Below are 21,260 nucleotides of genomic sequence, written 5' to 3' on the forward strand. Positions count from 1 at the left end.
ACATAATACATTTTAGGACAGACCTCATTTATTTCCAGGAGGCTTCATTTTCCTCCTTTCCCAAACCATTAAGTATCCCTCACGTGTGAATAAGGTTTCGCTCTCTGTACGTTTAACCCATAAGTCCTGGGCCTCTAGCCATTCCGGCCCCTTCTGCTGTTGCTGTTGCGCATTCTCTGCAGCCATGGCTTTATCATGTAGTTGGATCAGCCATGAGACCTTATGGTTACCTGCTGCTGCTCCTGGTGTTGTTGTACTAGAGGCAGACGGCCCTGTCTCAGATAGTTCCTTGCTCGTCTCTGCGCTGTTAGCAGCATTTTCGGGTCCGCCTGGGATGTTCACCGCAGCATCTAAGATAACGTTTGCCACCAGGTCGTAAATAATAGGTTCTCCTGGCGGCAATATAGATGGGTCAGGTTCAACGTATGGTGACATGTCAAGCCCGTGTGGTGATGGGAAGGTGACAATAGTCGGGTTTCGCTCAGCGACAAATTTATTTTTGCTAAAGCGTTTGATATGAAACAGAAGGTAAGGCGGCAGAGGATGCAGCAGCCTGTGCCGCACCCGATGGGCAAGTTTCTCAGAAGCGGTGATACCGTTATATTTGTTTAGAAGCGTGGTAAGAGGCACTTGAGGAATGATGGAGTCCTTGTTTGAGGACTGGAATAGGGGAGTAGGGGGAAGATCCAGTGTGAGAATTAGGAATGGGTTAATTTGAGAAGTTGTGGTGCTTGATTCTGAAAAGACGAGGCGAGCATTCGCGCTATCCGACCTAGCCGTAATAGCTTGGCTTTCAATACGAAGCTTGCCATGAAAGGCAGATTGGATCACGCTACTAGGCTTTGAGGATTGTTTTTTGGAGCCGCCTAGAGTTAAATGGAGGTTGTTTAGGAACCAAGAGAGAAACTCGATTGGATCTGACTGTTTCGTTAGGGTAAATCGCTTTGAAGATCGAATGGCAACCTCTTGGAGGAGCTCGTGGGGAGAAACGTGCGCTTTGAATGCTCTAGGGTTCCAGAGTTTGCGCACTAGCATGCCAAACCTGAGAGGGAGCTGAGGAGTGTTTAGAGCCGGAAAATCATGGAGTAGAAAGAAGTTCCGAATGGGGCGGACGTGAGCAAGCAGCTGAACCACCACGTTGAGGTAGTCGTTAGACTTGATATTATTCATTCCAACAAAACCTGATACGCCAAACCTGTTAGTGATATATTTTTATAAAAGTAACCCAAATGTACAATTGCATTTCGGATTACTCACCGGGTCTGTAACGTTTGCCTGACAAATCAAAGGCATCTATAACCGCCTTATCCAACTTTGCCACTTCTTCCTTAGAGAAGTGAGGATCAACCACATATTTGATATCATCCAAGCTCTTATTCTTAACCTCATATCCTTCCGGTAGTACATAGACCTTCTTTGTCTCCATGTTAATGAAAACATGGTGTTCGACTTCAAGCGCATGAAAATAAGCGTGCGATTTAGGTCCACGTCCTTGATAGTATTTGCCGCATACTAGACAGGCGTAGACATTGATATTCGATAGTGATACAGAGCATAGCTTCTCAAAATCAAAGTCAAGAGCAGCTCTCTGTATTGTGTCGAGGTATAAGTCGTCGTAGCCTTCCAGGGGTGCATTCTGTCGTATGGTCTGATGGCGGTTCTCCTCCTCTTCCCAGTCTGATGCGTCCGCTGTTGTGTCCTCGGCTTCTTTCTCTACTTGCTCGGCCGTAGCTGATACGCCGTTTCCACTTTGCCCATTTCCATCCCACCTTTGCTCTGTTCGATCTGTAAGGCTTCGCACATGGTTGGTCGTTTCTGTTAGCTCTTCCGTCGAATAAATTTTAGGCCGTTTTGAAGCGGGCGACTCCACTTCAATGGGCTCACACGGCGAATCTTCAGCTGGTCTTTTCGCCATCATTCAGGAATTCCGTAGGCGTGATGCGAGGATATCTCGTTGTTCTCGTCAGTTTTGTTATTTTATTTCTCCAAGTTGAAGCTTTTGGAAGCTTTCCGAGTAACTGCAAACAGTGCAAACATGCCAGAAAGGACGCAACTGAGAAAAAGTTGAGATTTCAGAAGATAAAAATTTATCTACGTCAAGTCTCAAACCGAAGGGATATAACAGTTATAGTAGTTATAATAGCAGGTTTTACAGTTACCGATTTGGAATAGCCAGAAATTGGCAAGCTAAATGCTCTAATCATATCAATATATTTAGAACTGGTAACTATAGCTATTTAACCAAGTGAGAACTGTGCTTTTCAAAGATTAATCCTCATCAAACCACAGTTCAATCTCTTCGATCTCAAATTCTAGTTGCCAATTCCCCCTCCATTTCGATGCATTGTAGACGGGTTGCTGTTTTCCATCTACATTGTGGAAGACGGCCGCACTGCGAAGCCCACTGCTTAGCTCTAGAGCGAAGCCATTTTCTCTGTTCCCAAACCATAGGCTATCTTCGACAATTTTCCAGCCGGGTGATCCACGGTTCCCTGAATATATATCATGTACAGGGCTTAACTCGAACAAACAAGAGTCTTGCCAGTGTACTGCCTTTTCTTCCTCTGTTGATTGGATCCCATCGCCATCTTTAGACGGAACAGCAATATAAGACCCGAACACGGAAACATCCCCAGTCTTCTTGTTTTTGCCGGAGACTAGAAAGAAAGCGCTTCCCGGAATTGTGCTGATATCTCTGGTAACGGTTGATATGTCGATTTCGTTGATATGTGGTTTATAGTACCGGAAGCGACAGAGATTATAGAAGCAGTAAGAAGATCTGGAAAACATTATACCAAGCTGCCCCATGACTGGGAATGTGAGAATATTTGTAGGGTTGCGTAGGGATATAGGGGTATCTTCGAGGTTGAAACCAAGACGTTCTCCAGGACCTGGTTTGCCAAAAAAGCTGCTTAGAATACGGTAGTACCCATCTAGAAGCCAGGGCTAGAATTAAATTTAGCAACGCTCATACACGTTAAACGAAAAAAAGGGGGAAAGATAAATAAAATAAAGATCGATTCATTAGAGCGACCCTTACCGTAACTTTGAAGGCTGCCTCGTCAAACGCTGGCCAAGTAATCCCAATATGTGAATGTCGAGTAAAAGCCTTCATAATACAATGTGAAACCCGATCTAAATCCGACATTTCGTCTGCTTTAACCTTGTTATCGGGGCCAAAGTGATAAACGATGAGAAGTTTGACAAAAGTATGGAAACGCTTTTGCGGAATAGTGAGGTGGTGAAGATGAGTATGGTTTCCATGTAGCTCCTTTGCTAAAGGGCGGAAGCTGTCACGGCAAACTGGTGCAAACCCCGGGTGGATTTCAATTTGAGATGAGAAGAGGATATCTAAAACGTCGTGGTACATCTCATCGCCATGTTCATCACTATTTGTGGCGGCAAACTCTAGCCGGGATTGATCGAATTTGTTAAACTGGTGGGCTCTCTCTTTGGCTTTCTTCTTCCACTCCTGATCATCATATGGAAGCATCGTTCCGTCGCGAGAGGTTGCTAGACTCTGGAAAATGGTCCTCCTATGATCGGCCCATGTTCTCCCACGGCAGAGATTCCCTTCTGCGTAAAGGGGTCTGGCTCGTAGTTCATCGAATGGAGCATCTATGAGGGCCCAGACAAGTGCTCTAGCAAACTCTTCAAGAGTCATCGTTTGCGAGGTGCTCAACCGAAATGGATATCTAGAGAGATATAGCACACTGGAATAGAGTATATCCCCAGCTTCGTCGAAAAGTGAGGGGACATGGCTGGAGGTCTTGAGGAATGAAACAAAGGTGTCTCTATCAAGATGTGCGGTGCCAGCCTCTTGGACGCAGTGAGAGTCAAAAAACTTTTGGAGTCTGATATATTCGCTCTCTCTTAGGCCACAATGGCCATGTTGTTCGGTAAGTCTCTTTAGAATGCGCTCAGGTGTCATACACCCGTCAATGACCCATCGATCCAGCTGTTCAATATCACTTTTGGGCCACATCTTTCTCGGCTATTTGCTAGGAGAGCCTATAACTAGGGTATCAAGTGGGAAACAGATCTTTTCAAAGGCCAGGCTAACTAGTTATCGAAATAAATATGAAGTACTAAGGCAGCATTGAAGTCAGATCAACAGCCTTCTGCCTCCATGTTTCGCATTTAATAATGTTCCGCTTTCCTAACCCCTTATTTATCTACAGTCTATAATACTTGTCCCCGGCAAAACATGGAGTTTACACGTACGCTTGACCTCGAAATCGCCGCATCCTCCAAATTTCTCTAGTTGAAATCTCCGAAACGACTACGCAATATGTTATCGTGTAGTCTAAGGGTCGACCGGTCAGCAATATCGATCTCTCGTTTGCTCTTAGCCATGACTACCCCTTTTCCCTTTTGTTCCGTCTTATCTTCTACCTCATGGCTGTAGGATGCAATATGATGATCAGTGAAACTCATTAAGTCTTCAATGAAGAGCATGTTGATTCAAGAGATACCAACAAAGTAATATATAAAAGCTGTCTTCCCAGACGCCCAATATGCAGCTATAACATCCAACTCAACTCATCATCAATACCAACTCCAACTAAGCCTTCCTACTATGAAGTTCTCTACCATTTTTTCGGTTCTTCTTGCTGCTGCCTCTATTGGGACCAATGCAACTCCTATCGCAAAAAATGAGGTCGACTATAGCCTTATTTCTGGTTACGAGGCAGACTCTGTATCAAAGCATTTTTCAACTGAGCTTGTCAAACGAGATACCGAAGACAGTGACACGTACACGGCGTTGGCCAGAGCTTACGGTGGTGAGCTTGAGGACGACAAGTACTACGTTCTCACAGCTAAATGGCCATTGAGAGATGAAATCGACAACGAAACCCCAGCTGAGCTTCAGGAACTGCAGAGAGAGCTTGGTTTCTACCATATTGGGTTTATTGTCGGCAAAGTGACCATCAAGGAATCTGGCAGAAAAAAGCACAAGACAACAAAACGCGACTTCGACGGCCAGGTTTACGATACTATCAAAAAGGAGAACAAAGACATCAAATTCCGTAAAACCAACTGGGACACTAGCAAGAGAAGAGATATCGAGTTTGTGAAAACTACTACTAAGAAGAAGGCTGAGGCTATAAACAAGAAAGGTGAGTAGATTTTAACGCTGCTTCGAATAAAACGCTAATCATATCTTCTATCTGAAATAGCCAAGGACTACGAAAAGGATCATCCAGTCTATAGCGTGGACGACAACAACTGCAACACCTTTGTCCAGGCACTCTTGGGTGAGTTGTGAGAATGTATGTTTTATATTACCATGGGATAGGAACCGCCATGCGCTTTCCCTTTACCTTTTGTACCCTCTAGACTAGATTTTGTATATACACCTGTATTCAATATATCTGCCCACGGGTTTCATATGACAAAAAGGATGGTCCAACCGGGAACGAATGTAAACTTCTACTGCCATGCAGTGGATAGACCACTTTATATCGCAAAAATCTGGAGATCTACTAGCATATCGTCTGTGTTGCATTAGATATAATAGTCCTACAGCAAGTACAGAGAATTATTGGATCCCAATTCAATAACCGGCCTAGACATGAATTACAATGACAGAACGACCACCCGGGTCTTTCTAAGCACTTCGAACTTGTCTGCTATTCGCTTCTTCAAAATCAACATCTTTGATTCCATCTTTGGTCACAACCTTGACCAAAACCTAAGGTGAGAAAAAGAAGATATCAGTATTAGTGTGGAGATTGTAGATAGTTCAGAACATACCCCTTTGAAATCGATGGGTAATCGTCGCTTTAGCTCGTCTGAGCACATCTCAAGGAGTTTCAAGCCTTGTTCATATGAGATATCAGGGTGGTGGTGCTTATCAAGGATGGATAAGCAGTAGTACCTGGCAAGATAAATTTAGCTATGCTCTCTTCTCTACATAAACCACGAGGTAGCCTACTGAGCATAGCCATGGGCGGCATATGGAACCTGTGCCAGCGACGCTAGGTAATCCAGCCAGTACAGACTGGGCTTCTCTGTAATGGGGTCCACGCCGCCAAGGAGCAGGTTGACTGTGTATGGGCTTCTTGATCGAAGGCTTCTCGCCAGCTCTCCACGTACGAAGTGGGCAACTGCGGAGGGGCCGAGCTCGGTTTGGTTTCGCATGGAGTATAATTGGGTGTTTGCTTGTATAAATTCGGCGAATTGAACTATATAAGTTGTGCGTCAGTGGGCTTGTGGTCTCTAGGGCGAGTAAACCGGCGGTCACAGTACCTGTATCTCCAGCCTCACCGGAAAATGCCATGAGCGTGTGCTTGTTTAGCTGTCGTGTCTTGTCATCTGCTGCCTTTAAGATTGTAGCCCCCCTCATAGCGGCCTTCGATGCTGCAATGAGCGTGAAGTCCTTCCCCGTAATACCAAGAAGTACCTCCCTACAACCATGTTACTAACAAACATCCAGGACCGGCCGAGCACGAGTGAACTCACATGTTGATAGTAGTATAGCTTCTGTAACGACAATACAAAACACTGGAAGCTCTAATATTAGTATGGATCTTGGTTCCTTTTCCTTGCTGTGCTGTATATGTTGTTTGTTGTCGAAGCTGCTCTTCTTTCAAGCCGCGTTGGAAGCTTGCGGCCTGCCTGCTTAGTCATTCGTTTTAGGCTCAACCTTTTTCCGGAGCTCCGCCAACCGTCAACTAAAAAAAAAAAAAAAAAAACTTCAGGACAAAAATAAAATAAAATATTTGGTAGCGTGAGGCACCGTTTTGCGATTTACCATGGCCGGACGATAAATCTTAGGGACGGGTATTAGAGCGTATTTTAGAATTACTCGGTACCTTTACGACCATGTCCTCTTTTTTTACGCTCCCTGCTTCCCAGCGAAAGCGCAAAAGGGAAGATCGAGTAGGAGCTCCGGTAGCTAAGAAACGAGGCGTTACGAGCAAAGGCGCACCTCAGACTGGTGATAAATCCCGGCGGCAAAGAGACAGAGATGAATCGATATCGGGGAGTGAATCTGAAGGAGATGAGGGGTCTGAGGCTGTAGCTGGCTCGGACGACGAATCACTCTCAGGATCAGACGAAGACGAAACCGCGGCAGAGCGAAGATTGATATTGGCAGAACAATATTTGCATCATGTCAGGGAGGAGGTTGACGAGGTTGGATTTGACGCTGCAGATATTGATCGTGACTTGATCGCGGAGAGATTGAAGGAGGACGTGGTATGTGGTGCAATTCTACAAATGCATTTTACTGTGATATAAAGCACGAGAACTAATTGAACGGGTATAGGATGAATCGAAAGGACGGGCATACAGGCTTGTGGCCTCGACACTCTCACTCTCAACTGCTTCTCATTCATATTTCCGCGCGGACACAAATACTACCACCGCCGTCGCCTTACACTACCCGTTTATCTATACCGTGTCAAAGGATAGGACGCTGATAAAATGGGAGCTATCTACTCCTCTTCCAACTACTTCCTCCTTACAGAATGGGGAAGACTCTCGACCTAATCGACCACTGCGGAAAAAGCCAAAAAAGATTAGATGGGCGCGCGGGCTACGGCCAACAAGAGATGGTGGGGAGAAACAAGGACATGTCAGTGAAATACTGGCTGTTGCAGTCTCGCCATCCGGCCAATTCATTGCGACTGGAGGTGCTGACAACCGATTAATCATCTGGGATGCTCAATCTCTTACCCCCTTGAAAACATTTACACACCATCGCGATTCTGTCAGCGGTTTAGCCTTTACTCAGCGTATATCCTCATCGAGCTCTGGTGAACAGCTGTTTTCTGCCTCATTTGACCGAACCATCAAAACCTGGTCCCTTAGCCCCGATGCACACGCCTATGTTGAAACGCTATTTGGTCACCAAGATCATGTTTTAGGAGTCGCTTCTATGATAACTGACCAATGTGTCAGCGTTGGCTCGAGAGACCGCACAGCAAGGCTATGGAAGGTCATCGATGAAACACAGCTGGTATTCCGCGCTGGAGGCATGTCTAAAACCTGCCAATATTCCCCAAACTCGACAGACTGTGTGGCCGCCATGCCACCGACACATTTTGTCACTGGCTCAGATTCTGGCGCAATATCACTATGGTCCATTCACAAAAAGAAACCTCTCCATACGATTTACGAAGCACACGGCCTAGATCCTCTCCCTCCCCCTGAAAAGCTCTCATCTGAAGCCGACGTTAACTCGCAAGCGGCAAAAACCGCAAACGTTCGCCAAACCCCTCGCTGGATAACAGCGTTAGCCACAGTACCAGGTACAGACATCGTGCTAAGCGGTAGCTGGGACGGGTGGATTCGCGCATGGGAGGTCTCTGAAGACAAGCGCCGGCTTCGCCCACTTGGTTGCATTGGTGGAAAGGAAGTACCAAAGGACTTGACCCTCTCTAACGGCACATCCCACCCCCCTTCAGATGCAATGTACGCGGATACCGACGAAGACAACCGATCTCATACCTCACCTCCACTCAGGGGTATTGTGAATGGAATATCTGTTTATGAACGACGGGGTATTGAGTCTACGAAACCTGGCCATCCTTCTCTTTCTACAATGAATAATAAAAAATCATCCAACGCGAAATCTCACGGAACGGATGTCAAGGGTCTTTGTATAGTAGCTGCATTGGGCAAGGAACATCGTCTTGGGCGCTGGAAAGTATTTGATTCTAATGATTCGAAGAATGTTGGATGTGATGAGGTGGGAGGTAGAAACGGCGCTGTTGTATTTGAAGTGCCTTTTTCAAACTGAGATTACTTCCTTGACGAAAACATATATCAAAGCAGGAAAGGAACAGCTGGGGATTAGTGGAGATATGTATTGGTTGTATGTACTGCTCCAATACAAATGCTTAAAAGTATTATATTGGCCCTGCGCTCTCATCTCTAGTAGCCACTTTTTACGTCAACAGGAAGCAAATGAGAGCCGTAACTTGTAATAGTTTACTTCATTTCGCGCCGAATAGTATACTATATTACAACCCATACCTTCTAAAGAAAAGCCTAGCAAAACAAAAAATTGAGGATGTAAATGCTCGAACGCCACGCTTAATGTGTTTTAGAGCACAACAGAGCATTGCGTGAGAAAAACAATGATGGAGTGCAAGACAAAATGCTAAAGGGGTAAAATTCATAGAAAAATATTGAAAAGAATTCCAAGCTAGAATGGATAAACCAGAATTCGCGCTGACAGCCCAAGAGAACAGCTCATATGCGAGTATGGAGCCCTTGTTATGCCAAAAATAGGGTAAAAGGGGGATATGGTATCGTTGATGTGTTTGTCCGCTTAAAAGACCATGGTTTGCGCCCAAGTGCGGGTGGATACCATGGAGGACGAAGAAAGGTATTAAAATAATGCTGTGAAAGAAATGATGAAAGGAATATGGATATCTGGCTCTTGCGACCTCTATTGGTGCCCTGGAGAAGCGCGCCGGGGTCTTGTAGCTGGTCGAGGTGGGGAGGAATCATTAATAACCAGGGCATTTAGGGGGTCAGTTCCGCTTCTGGCTACGGCTCCATTTTGGCCTCGGAGGTGCATCCGAACCCCGTTCATCTGAACAGAAAGATCTATCTGTTGGTGGAGCTGATGTGAGCGAGCATTCCTCCTCCGTGAAGGTCGCCTAATTGGATCCTCGTCTGAATCCGCCTCGGTGCGGTCACTGGATAATATCCCTTGAGCTGAAGACGTTTCAGCCTCAGCAACAGAACTACCGCGGCCATTCGAAGCACGGTGTACCGTTGAGTGAGAACTTTCCGAGTCATCCGCGGAATCGTTCGATTCCTCGTCCATTGTATCTTCCTCCGCCGAAGCTTCTTCCGACGAACTTCCGTCTATTGAATCATCGCCCATCGACTCATCACCGCCAAAAGTATCCATGAAAGGTTGATCACTATGGTAGTTGAATCCGAACTGGCCGTAACGATCATCCCCTAAGACGAAATTGTCGTCATCATCATCGTCTTCTTCTTCCGTCATGTTATCTGCCAATATATTTTCGAGTTCTTCGATATCATCAAGATCATCATCATAGTCAAGGCCTTGGTCAGAGTCGGACATGGTGTATCCACAGTGCATGCACTCGCCATCTTCCAGTTCCCAAAAGCACCCTGGACACCGAGTAACGCCTTCATCATTGTCGCGGATTGGAGCCTTGATTTTGTTAAAACATCCCTGGAACAGGCCGCCGGTTTTGGGGTCGGTGTTCTTTTTATCTTTCTCTACTCTCTCGGTCTCCGCAACCTGATTAGCTAAATGTTCATGCGTAGTTTCGTTTGCGTCTGTCAACTCGGATCGGCCAATGAACATATGGACAATGTTGCGAACCTAGAGCATGAATACAATAATTAGTATTTCCCTCTTCACGAAATTCCTTTCATTTCTTTTTGGGTCTGTATGGACCTACCAGGTACGCGGGGGCGGGGATTGATTTGACCGGCGACCTACAGTCAGGACAAGTTTTTGACTGCCCCTGGCTGGTGAACCATTGAACAAGGCACTGTAAACTAGTTAGCAGCCAATCTATTAACCCTCGAAAATATGGTATGACATACGCTGTAGCAGAACGTATGTCCACAGGGTAATGTGTACGGCTCGTACAACGGCTTGATACACACACCGCAATATATATGGTTCCGTAGGTCATCAATATGGCGCTGGAGAGTTTCTAGCAGCTATAAAAGTTGTCAGTGTCGAATCATCGCAAAGAGGCGGGGTTAAGGTCAGCCGCAAAACTCACCCCTGAAGACTCTGTTTCCTTCTTCTCACTGGCCACTGAGACTGAGGGCGCAGAGGGATGGTTACTACTATAGTCGACGTCATCTGAGCGTCTTCTCTTTGATCTGTTGGCAGGCATCGTCATGATTCAAGCAGAAATCCTGGAGAGCTGGCGGATCGGCGGAACACAGCTGGCAGCTGGCTTTGGCTGATGAGAAGAGCAAGCCTTCAAAGAAGACGCAGTATCACTAGACACTGAGGTAAAACACTCCACTGATAGCAGGGTAAAGTGAGGATCCCGAGAGCTAGTCAACAGCAAAGAAATAAAGCGGATGAAGCTCACGGTAAGGACAATCGCGTGTAGCGGAAAGTCGAACGGCGCGTTCAAGCTTTCACTCTTTTTTTAGAGGTGGTTATCACGTGATGGTGTGTCTTACCTTTTAATGGGCGAAAAAAGGACTAAACTTCATCTTCAGCTCAACATCGATCGACGAGAGAGAGTTGAAGCTGGGGCTTGACGCTGATATATATAGCTGTGGACGAGGATATCACGGCTGATAGATGTTCTTAGAAATGTATATTCGTTCCATTTACCTCAGCTTAAGACATGTTCAACCTACGAAACAGCCGGAACGAAGAGGATGGAACGAGTTTTATTCAACCTCCTATAGTGAAAGATGATACTGATACTCAATAGGAAACTATATCTTCTTGTCCTTTATGGTGATGGATACTTCCAAATGCCATCACTCGCAGATATCCATAGACATGGGCTCCTTTTACTTCTAGACATGCCTCATGATCGATGGAGACAGCCGTTTTTACCGCTGCTTTACCCCGCAGGGATGGGGGGAAATGCAGAAATATAATCAAAAAGAATACCAAATGTGCTACAACAAACATTGATTCGTACTCTACTTATTATCATTCAGCTTTCTACCCTAAATTGATACCATGACTATTCTTAATTCTGCTATTCTTATCTTTCCCCATGGTCAATTTTCGGTGTTGGCCAGCTATGGGATTATAAAGAGCCATCAGCGACCTTCTCTGGATCATAACCCGCTTCCTTTGGATTCAAACAGAAAATACAGCACAGCCCAGAAGCGACAGTAAAGCGGCATTCCCATAAGCAACAAGTACCTGGCATTAAAGAGAGACGACTACTACTTATTATTTCCTGCATATTCCCCTAAAAAGCAGACTGCTAAAATATCCAAACGCAACAAACCCCAAATTAATTCACGGAAAACACGAACAACGATACGGTTGGAAGCAACGTAACGAGAAAAGTATATCTAGCTCGTCATTCCTGGACAGACATGCCGGAGCATCAGAATCCCATTGTACCGGCAAAGCCCTAAAGCAACTGTTGACCTTTACACAGCTGTAGTGCGTCCCAGTTTTCTTGAACGCTCCTTCAGATCCTCTGATCGCAGGTGGCTGTCGTCAGCGATGCCCTTTTGCACCTTATCATTTTCAACAATCTCTCTATTCATATGGGTTAGAAATTCGACCTGGACTGCAAGGAATGATTTCAACTTTTGCGTATTGAAGGGTCTGCCTGCGTATCTTGCATCACGAGCTTCCTTGAGCTGGTGACGAATTCTTTCCTCGAGCATCTCTAGCCGATACTCGCTGAACTGAAAGTACAGCTCAGAGAGGTCGGAGATGGGCCTCACGGTTGTCAAAACAGTGTCGTCTTTCAGACTTGGGCAGCGGGGGCGAAATGATGTAACCATCGTGATGCGCTCCGTCGTGCCTAGAGCTCGCAGAGCTCGATGTTCGATGTACCTACCTTGAAGCACAACGGCACACCCCTAAAACACGGCTTGTCAGCGGTGGCCTGCCTGTGTATATATCAGATATGCTAGCGTACCATTTGTGGTCCTCTAACTTTCACAACGCTCCCATCACCTGTGCGCAATGCTGTTTCTCCACCTATCATCTCAGTACAATCGCTCAGCATTGTCACGCAAACGAACGGATAACTGTCCGTGTGCCAGTCGACAATGGGCGCAATATCATCCTCATGTGTGCCTGCCGTTCCGTTCACAACTTCCGCCAGAGCATTGTTCTTCTCCTCTTCTGTTTGAACAGATATATTGATGTGTCCGATTTCCCAATCCATGGCTGTAACCAGGTCTATTCCTGCAATCTTTGACACAATAGCCAGGGTCTCCGAGTTTTTCCATGCATCATACACAAATGGCGCATACCTTAAGGGGATTAGCGACCCTCTATTAAATGGAATGATGACATTGACAACTTACTTCGGGGCAAATCCTCGTAGTTGGCACATGGCCAGATTACTCGAAAACTGGTACTCACTCCATACCTCTTTGCTCAACACTTCTGCTCTCATGCAGCGAATTGCCTCAGCGGAGAATAGCGGAAACGGTTCAGAAACCCCAATTGGAGATATTCCGGCATTATCGTCATAACCCAGTTCCTGCATGGAATGCACTTTTGAAGGGGGAGTAAACCGAATATGTCTCATTGGATCGAACTGAAACCTTTCACGCTGCTCTGTCATATAGCCATTGTTTATGAGAGGCGTCACCTTGCCACGCTTTTCTGGGAAATGGGGAGAAGATAGAAAGGAGGTATCGGGAAGGCCAGGGGGGATGGTGGTATCTGGAACTGCCATTATACTATTATTGTGAGTATCTCCCCACATTCCACGACACAGGAGAACGTATGCATCTTTTTATCTCTTTCTGGCTGGGCAGCCGTGGCTTAATCTAGCAGCGGATACAACAAATGGAAATTGAACATCTTTAGTGGGAGTCCAGGATCTGACACTCCAACAAGACGGTATTGATACATTGTCTCGCCACTGCTGCGGCCTCTTAGATGAAATCACTCACTCTATATAATAAAGGCAGCAATCACAGCAAGAATGAAGACCTCGACGGTGGATCCAAATATACAACACAAAGGGGAATGAGGTCAGGTTCAGTAGTAGCCCGACCTATGGAGATATGGGCACACAATTGTTAGCACTTCTGCGCACAATGCTATAAAACAATGGTTTAGATATCCTCGGGGCAGAAGATAACCTGGATATGCTGAGGGACAAGGAGATATTTATATTCCAGAGTCAATGAGTCCACACTACCATCATACCCATTTTACCCGCCTAACAACGGGCTAATTCTACTGTATTACCCTGGACAAGTTGCCCAATACCCGCTAGCCCTAATTTTTTTTCAGGTCTATTGACGTGTTTTCAATGAGAGCGGTCTATGCATCACTGCCATAGATGCACCGGGACTGGCTGGGCTACCACCATGATTGAAAGGTGTGGAGCGCATGAACACACCCTTGCCCTAGTACAGCCATACCATTCAAAAGGAGTGAAACATGTTTCCCCCATTCTCCGATGATATATTTATCAAATTCATGTGTAGGTGGGCATATGCACAGTGGTACCCGACGTACATCCCACAGTTACCTAACGAACTACCGAGCTCCCCTCACTAAAACTGTTGAAATGACAATGCAATAACATGGTACCCCTTTGCATATACGATTTCGACTCTTGTCTATCCATTGGGCTCGTTCCGTCTTGAAGATCATGGGTCATATCTCGCTCCCTTTTCTTCTACTTACCGAAAGTTAGAAGTGCTATTCCGTGATGGAATAGTCTAGACTACGATCACCAGACTTGACAAGAGCCCCTTCGCGGGTGAAATACGGGATGTAGGATTGTTCAGGCTTGATAACAAAATCCTTTACCGACCTCGTGATTATACATTCCTCCCTTTTTGCAACTGCTTTTTGAAACGCATAGCTTATCCCTTATGGACCGCAACATCGTCTCGAGCTCAAGTACCGTCTTGGAAATGGTGAAGTTGATATTTTACTGATTCGATAGACAAGTGACCTTACGTGCTTCATCTCCTCTCTCGAAAAGGACAAAAAATGCGACGTGTCAGAAGGGAGCTCGGAGCCATTAATATGGCGGCTATTAGTGTGATACCCGTTGAAGTTTCCAACTACATAAAGCTACCAAAATCTTATTTTGGTGTGGAGCATATGATGAATAGAACAACGCTGGCCTAGCTATTGGCCATGCACTACTGCAGAAGAAAGGGGAATTTTGAAGCACAATGGCCAGTACTCTCGTTACTACAACTTTTTATGCGAGTGGGGTTAATATGTCTCCCTGCAGATGCAGAGGTATGGACTTTTTGACTTAAATAGGAAATCGTTTGGTGGCCCCGTTCTCGGGGACGTACACTTGGGCATTTAGCTGCTTTGTTTAGCTATATGCCGAACCTTCTACCAGTCTAGCCCTATCCCGCGACAAAATGAGACCGCTAGCTCGCTAGCTTCACGCTTTTTTTTTCTCCTTCACTCCCCTCCTCGCCAAACCGGACCGATATTCGGTTTCATGGAAACCCAGGTGGTGAGGCCTATACATAGCGTCAGTCTCTCGCTTGAAATCCGGCCGTCTCAGCGTGTATGTGGTGGGATGGGTGATATTTCGCTCTAGCACGGCCATGCTTTTCACCGACGTGTCATATGACCTAGATTGAGCTAGCTAATTCTCAGTATACGCCTTGGGCCAGATATGCCATTCGCCTTTCTCCAAGAAGTGGGCGGGATTAATCAAAACCACGAGCAGGGATTGTTACAGCACATTACTATCAAGCATCATCAGTCAGGATAGCCGATTTATCTACCTGCCATCCCACCTTTATATAGTAGTCGTTGGGTCAACGGTTTCCGGAGTGCATGGCTCCGATATTATCTAAATACATAACTACTGGGAGGGGAATATCATGTCTTCACTTTGCTTTTGTATTCACAAGAAGTAAGTCAGGGTTACTTGGGATGCGCTCGTCCAACCAAAAGATTTAGTTATGCGACGCATTGCGACCCTCAGGTGTTGGACAAAGTAACCAAGGCACCCATCTAGAACAGCCATCATGCAATCTTGCCAACCTCTCGCTTTTCTTTTTTCGTCACAAAATGTTACCAGGTTACCGAGGAAGAGCTGTTGCAAAACATTTAAGTCCCCCTTGCCCATGCAGCTGCCGCACCGCATCGCATGTTTTACATAGTATGTCCTATGATGGATCCCTGCAAGATATCACTTTTTTTTCCCACTCTTTACGAGCCAAATCAAGCTCTCACACCTAGCGAGCTCTACGTCCTTTCTTTCCTACTCACATATGACTTTTTAACTTTAAGCTTTACACCTGGAGCTTAAACTGTGCCGAAATAGGTAGACGGGGAGATCGGCAAATGTGTGGAAGATGTTATTACTACTTGGGCCATGGATGAAGCCGGAGTTATCTCCTAATTGGGTAATATTTTTTCAACATCCTCGAACACCCAGGAAGCACAACTAACATGCTCTTCTTTTACCCTGTAATTAAGTAAAGTAGTTCTCAATACTAGAAAATACATACAGAGAGATATAGATTCCAAAACTTAAGGGAAACATAGGTCACTTAAGGAGGAGACCTGAATTTGTGTTTAGCCATCTCGCCAAGACCTTCAATTTTTCATAATCTTCAATCTTAACATCATTTCTATCTTGACATTTCCAACGCCAACAACAGCAATCTAAGGAGAATAGCTATCGATCGTTCAGAGAGTTGTTTTACTGCTAAACTGTGTGATTTGACCCATCATGAGCTCCGCGGACAAGCAGACCGATTCACAAAATATCTTTAACAAAGCCGAGCCCAGGTTCAGGAAGTATGTACTTTTGAATTATATGTCCCCTTCCCGTTGTTTGTACAATCATCTTTCTAGTTCGTCAGTTTTAATGGCCAATGTTATCCATTCCTTCAATCTTACTCAACCGAGATACCCTCAATAGAAGTCAAGTCGTTCCTTCAGCCCATTGAGGTCCAGAACAGAGACTGCTATTTACAAAGCAAAATTCTCAACAAAAATTCTCGCATTTGAGATGGCTTGATGTATTAGTTTTATCTTACTAACTCTGTATTTCTGGGGAGTAGTAAATCGGCCAGTGAATACATGGATCCATGCCAGGAGTTCGCTGACCGAAGTATCAAATGCATGCGACGAAACAACGGAGATAGAGATATGTGTACGGATTATTTCCAGTGCGTGAGATGCATTTCTTGAATTTGCTCCAATCCGTGAACTACTGCTGATATTGAGCGAATATAGAGCATACCGTGATTGCAAGAAAGCCTGGGTAAGCTTTATTATACCTTTCCCTTCGGCCTGCTGGAAATCTATCCCATTTTCTCCCAATTTACACCATTACTCTCTATCTCATTTATAGCATATACCAACATGAAAGCTACTAACAATTTTTTCAACCTACTAAATTTCAACAGTTAAATCAGAAAAAGTCAAAAGGCAGCGCCAGCTAAGGACGCAAAGTCTACAAAGCGGCCTCTCTTTGCCATCGAATTTCCAATAATGATGTTCCTTCAGTAAAGGCCATAGCTTTGCTATACCTAGAGGGCAGAACATGATCTGTCCTTATATGTACGATATTTCAAGTGTTTTTTGTGGGCCTGCGAGGGTTTAGGATTACAGTGATTGAACATGGGCTATTTTGATCGCAGCTGTGCATGATGTTCGGCGCGTTTGAATTTTATATCGCATATTAAGGCGTTATAGAGGATTGCAAGACTAGTTCGTCTCTATTACGTATATATGTAGCAGTAACATCGACTGCTACTGGCTCTGGTATACATGTGTCTTAGGGCAATGTTGCTCATATACTAGGTATAAATGCCTACCACGAATTACCTGGCCGCCCGGATGTGTTGTTAATACCGCAGACTACGTGAACTAGTTACCTCCTCCATGAGTTGAGAAGAATTCAGACAACCATCTCTCCATAATTAAATACTAACACGAGTATAAGAGGCCAGGAAAAGGCAATTGAATATGCACTAATAGAATCACTAAGCTTCATTCAAAGCACCAATTATATTATCTATAAATTTTATGCTGGTGAAGAAGTTATTTGGTTACTTTCTTAGCTCCACCCAAATTTAAACAATCCACAAGCGCAACGCCGTGCTAAAGTAATTTTACTACCCTGCGTCTTCCACCCGCGTCACCATGGCCTCTAACGCTGTAATTGAGCGAAGGAACAAACAGATACAAGATGCTATTGATGGACAGAATCTGAAACAGGCATTACAACTGTGTGAGAAACGGCTCAAGAAAGGCGAGGACTCGTCCTTTTTAAAGGTAGGTAAATATATGCTTCCCCCACCGGTCATAGCCTGCGTTTCCTCGAGGAATTCTCTTATACCATTTGATAGCAGTTGCTGACTATATAATCTTACTAGGCCTGGAAAGCAAATATTCTCTTCAGCCATGCCGACGAGGCGCATCGCCAGCGTGGTATCGCCGAAACCCTGCAGTTGTGTAGCTCATCCCCACCTGTCTCCGACCTCGAAGCTCTGAACATACTACACAATACACTGGATGAGATAGGAGGGCATGAGGACACAGCTCGAGCTTTATGGCAAAATGCTGCCAAAGTAAAACCGCAAGATCTGGAGATCCAATTGAGGTGGTTCCGCATTGCGTCTGACGGCGGGGACTGGAAGACAGCTCAAAAGGTGCGTCGGTTCGAGTTGGGATGCTTGATCTGAATTCTCAGCTTGCCTCCCCGGCGGAAGGTTATTAGACGCTTACTCTCATTAGGCGGCAATGAGTCTCCAAAACAACTTCCCCAAAACAAGAAAATATTACTTCTGGGCCATCTTCATGTGCTATTTGATTGCACGGGATAAAGAAAGCTCAGAGACTGATCAAAAATTATTTGGGACTCTTGCCTACCGCATGATATCGAAGGCTGCTGGAAGTGTCCCAACAGACCCGGTATGTAGTATTATCCCCTGTTAGATATGAGGTAGCCCCCACGACTCATAAAGTATTATTTAAAAAACTACAGAAAGATTTATTGAGTATACCCCGCGCCATTCAAACAGCGGAGGAGCTGTTCTTGCTTATTAAAATATACGAGAACCAGTCTCGCAATGACGAACTTGTGGAAATACTCAACAGCAAACATTTGGGTGTTACATCACGCATCGCTCAGAATGAATGGCTGTTTGTCACAAACAAACTATCAGCCATTGAGAAAAGCGGCCTGTGGAACCAGGCGGTATCTTTTACGAAAGAATTATTGACGCTTGATGACAGCGTGACAGCGGATTCAAAACCAGACTCTAAGGTCGAGGAGAGGGATGATTGGAAGGTGTGGAATTTACTCCTCCTTGCAACGAGAAAGTTGGAGAAACAAGAGTAAGTCCAGCTCTGTATTTTCACCCATAGCCGTTTACTAACTTTCCAAAGCATCTTCCAAGAGGCTGCAGAGCTCATTTCAACGTATATTGAAAGGCGCCCGACATCAAGAAATGCACAGCTAGCAAGCCTTGAGCTGAAACTTCAGGGGGTGGGAACAGGGAAATCTACCCCCCAGGAGGTGCTTTCCGAGTGCATTCAATATTTCAAGCGCAATCAACGAAAGATATACTGTTTTAATGACTTGCAAAGGTACCTGAACAATTTAGATACGAGCTTATATCAGATATTTGAGAGTGAAGTATCAAAAATTGTAGAAGAGGGCAATAAGGTAAGAATACAAATACAGATTTGGAACTTTATAACTCTAGGCTTTGCTAAGACCTCCTAAAGTCTAGTGCAATTCCTCGAATCAATGCATACAAACTGGAATATTCTTTCAGGCTTAACTTCGACAATACCAAGGTTGCGATCTCAAACGTTGAAGATTTCGTCTGCCGCTGTTTACACGACTTCAGAAAAGCTGGAAGAGCTGATGCCGGCAATACACCATCGACTATCGAGGCAGAGCCAACCGATGACCTCTGCTTGTTGGCTGCTATGGCTTTGGTGCGCCTACATGGAGCCACGTCCGGATCGGTGGTAGGCCATGTCCTGGTGCAGGCAGCTGGGATTCTTGAACATTTGTTGCTTAAATCGCCACACAATTATGAAGCTCTACTACTGCTAGTTCGGATATACCTACTTTTGGGTGCAGGATCACTCGCCCTAAGGAGGTTCTCTAAACTCTCGGTCAAACAAATACAGTACGAGACAGTTGCGCATAATCTCTTTACCCGACTTGCAACAATTCATCCCCAAACAGCACCCCCGTCAATAGACCTCGACAGAAAAGATTATGACCCACAAATGGGCCTCAGGCAGGCATTGACGTTTTACCGAAACGCTGAGGGTGCAACTACTTATTCTCAGTCGACGGGGTTGGAACATGGTAGCTATATCAATGTGGAAGGGAGTATTGAGCTCCGGAACGACTTGAAAAATAGTCTATGTAGGAAAATGTGGGCTTTGGAAATGCGGCGTATACAACGGCTCGTTGGTGGTCCGTCTACAAGCCAGTATGATAAGATTGGTGAGATCTGTCGTTCAAGTCTAATAACTTATATTATGCGTAAAATACTGACTCTGGGTCTAGTCTTGAATCAAAGCTCTCTTTCCGACAAGCGTAGCTTTGGGGGTTTAATGAATTGCGAGCCTCGTGGGAAACCAGCGTTTGAAGAGTATGTTAGGTTGGGGCCTCTACAAAAAGTAAGCCGAATTCAACTTCACTAGATATGCTTCCATATTTACTAATTTTGGCCATAGACTCAAGCGGTTAATGCTATGGCTGCCACAGATGCCCTGTTCAGCTTCCTAACAAAAACCCCATCTAAAACCTCGAAGCCGCAGTTTTCTTCGTATATTGATTTGGACCTTGACTCCGCATCTAACGAACTCACACAGGCAGAGAGGGAGAACACAAAGATTCATCTTCTTCTACTGAAGGGACTATCAATATTTACAGAAAAACTACCGTTTGATTCCACCACAGTCGACAATATTCTTTCAAAAGTTGATATGTACCTTGAAGAAAGGCTGAAGGACTTGATGACTCCAGGCTTTAAGACCAATGGGACTATAGACTTAACCCCTAATTCTACTCCCCCGTCTCCTGCTCCATCATGGATATACCTACACGACACCATATTGCTGCTCGAGACGTTAATGGCCATCTCCCTTTTCGCCTCATTCATAATCAAAAATAAACTATTCACCTCTGGGGACGCTAAAAGCAAGCTGGATGCCCTCAGAGATCGCATAAAATCTGTTTCAAGCGAGGTTAAAGTTCAATCTCAAGGGCTGAAAACACGAATCTCTAGTTCTGGAATGCTGGGCCATCTTGTTGATATTGTCAGCTTGAGGCCTAGTGGCCAGGATGGAACGGCGGATTCTGAAGGTAGTCGGTCGCTTGATGTTGAGATCGAGGGGCTCATAGACTCTGCATCCCTTGAGTTATTCTGTGGTTCATTGATGGAGAGCTGGGAAAATGCTCTTGACGGTGTTATCTCGATCTGCTCTACAATACGATGATACAAGCTCTGTCTACATGGCTGTCCGTAGGCAGGAGCATCTTCAACCCCAAACCATAACCTCATCGCTTTGTATGATGTGATGCATTGCACGTTATTTTACCTAACGACCAATTCTTAAGCGTTATAAGAGCTAAAATAAAAGTATCTCCTGC

General features: G+C 45.2%; 9 protein-coding genes across 9 annotated transcripts; 4 read left to right on the forward strand and 5 right to left on the reverse strand.

Annotated features, from left to right (window-relative positions):
- Positions 1-24: 24 nt before the first annotated feature.
- On the reverse strand, positions 25-1,915 carry MCYG_07190 (ubiquitin C-terminal hydrolase Ubp10; the record flags this gene model as incomplete). The annotated part of the gene is made up of 2 exons (XM_002843361.1): positions 25-1,181; positions 1,258-1,915. 2 exons carry the CDS (start codon positions 1,913-1,915, stop codon positions 25-27), a joined length of 1,815 nt encoding a protein of 604 aa, XP_002843407.1.
- Positions 1,916-2,268: 353 nt separating this feature from the next.
- On the reverse strand, positions 2,269-3,985 carry MCYG_07191 (uncharacterized protein; the record flags this gene model as incomplete). The annotated part of the gene is made up of 2 exons (XM_002843362.1): positions 2,269-2,946; positions 3,041-3,985. The coding sequence occupies 2 exons, from the start codon at positions 3,983-3,985 to the stop codon at positions 2,269-2,271; spliced, it is 1,623 nt and encodes a 540-aa protein (XP_002843408.1).
- Positions 3,986-4,579: 594 nt separating this feature from the next.
- MCYG_07192 (uncharacterized protein) lies at positions 4,580-5,269 on the forward strand (the record flags this gene model as incomplete). The annotated part of the gene is made up of 2 exons (XM_002843363.1): positions 4,580-5,120; positions 5,181-5,269. The coding sequence occupies 2 exons, from the start codon at positions 4,580-4,582 to the stop codon at positions 5,267-5,269; spliced, it is 630 nt and encodes a 209-aa protein (XP_002843409.1).
- Positions 5,270-5,611: 342 nt separating this feature from the next.
- On the reverse strand, positions 5,612-6,420 carry MCYG_07193 (proteasome component Pre1; the record flags this gene model as incomplete). The annotated part of the gene is made up of 5 exons (XM_002843364.1): positions 5,612-5,695; positions 5,758-5,881; positions 5,939-6,188; positions 6,253-6,355; positions 6,397-6,420. The coding sequence occupies 5 exons, from the start codon at positions 6,418-6,420 to the stop codon at positions 5,612-5,614; spliced, it is 585 nt and encodes a 194-aa protein (XP_002843410.1).
- Positions 6,421-6,828: 408 nt separating this feature from the next.
- MCYG_07194 (rRNA processing protein RRP9) lies at positions 6,829-8,749 on the forward strand (the record flags this gene model as incomplete). The annotated part of the gene is made up of 2 exons (XM_002843365.1): positions 6,829-7,203; positions 7,274-8,749. The coding sequence occupies 2 exons, from the start codon at positions 6,829-6,831 to the stop codon at positions 8,747-8,749; spliced, it is 1,851 nt and encodes a 616-aa protein (XP_002843411.1).
- Positions 8,750-9,403: 654 nt separating this feature from the next.
- MCYG_07195 (RING finger domain-containing protein) lies at positions 9,404-10,856 on the reverse strand (the record flags this gene model as incomplete). The annotated part of the gene is made up of 4 exons (XM_002843366.1): positions 9,404-10,321; positions 10,401-10,493; positions 10,549-10,668; positions 10,734-10,856. The coding sequence occupies 4 exons, from the start codon at positions 10,854-10,856 to the stop codon at positions 9,404-9,406; spliced, it is 1,254 nt and encodes a 417-aa protein (XP_002843412.1).
- Positions 10,857-12,090: 1,234 nt separating this feature from the next.
- MCYG_07196 (conserved hypothetical protein) lies at positions 12,091-13,361 on the reverse strand (the record flags this gene model as incomplete). The annotated part of the gene is made up of 3 exons (XM_002843367.1): positions 12,091-12,531; positions 12,591-12,930; positions 12,985-13,361. 3 exons carry the CDS (start codon positions 13,359-13,361, stop codon positions 12,091-12,093), a joined length of 1,158 nt encoding a protein of 385 aa, XP_002843413.1.
- A 2,997-nt stretch (positions 13,362-16,358) lies between these two features.
- Positions 16,359-17,076, forward strand: MCYG_07197 (cytochrome c oxidase-assembly factor COX23; the record flags this gene model as incomplete). Its single annotated transcript, XM_002843368.1, has 4 exons — positions 16,359-16,486; positions 16,693-16,800; positions 16,868-16,895; positions 17,041-17,076. 4 exons carry the CDS (start codon positions 16,359-16,361, stop codon positions 17,074-17,076), a joined length of 300 nt encoding a protein of 99 aa, XP_002843414.1.
- Positions 17,077-17,779: 703 nt separating this feature from the next.
- On the forward strand, positions 17,780-21,106 carry MCYG_07198 (conserved hypothetical protein; the record flags this gene model as incomplete). The annotated part of the gene is made up of 8 exons (XM_002843369.1): positions 17,780-17,911; positions 18,013-18,288; positions 18,374-18,550; positions 18,624-18,976; positions 19,028-19,307; positions 19,370-20,108; positions 20,172-20,284; positions 20,342-21,106. The coding sequence occupies 8 exons, from the start codon at positions 17,780-17,782 to the stop codon at positions 21,104-21,106; spliced, it is 2,835 nt and encodes a 944-aa protein (XP_002843415.1).
- Positions 21,107-21,260: the final 154 nt, after the last annotated feature.

Source organism: Microsporum canis, genomic scaffold (assembly GCF_000151145.1).
Source record: "Microsporum canis CBS 113480 supercont1.7 genomic scaffold, whole genome shotgun sequence".
In the NCBI taxonomy this organism is placed as follows: domain Eukaryota; kingdom Fungi; phylum Ascomycota; class Eurotiomycetes; order Onygenales; family Arthrodermataceae; genus Microsporum; species Microsporum canis.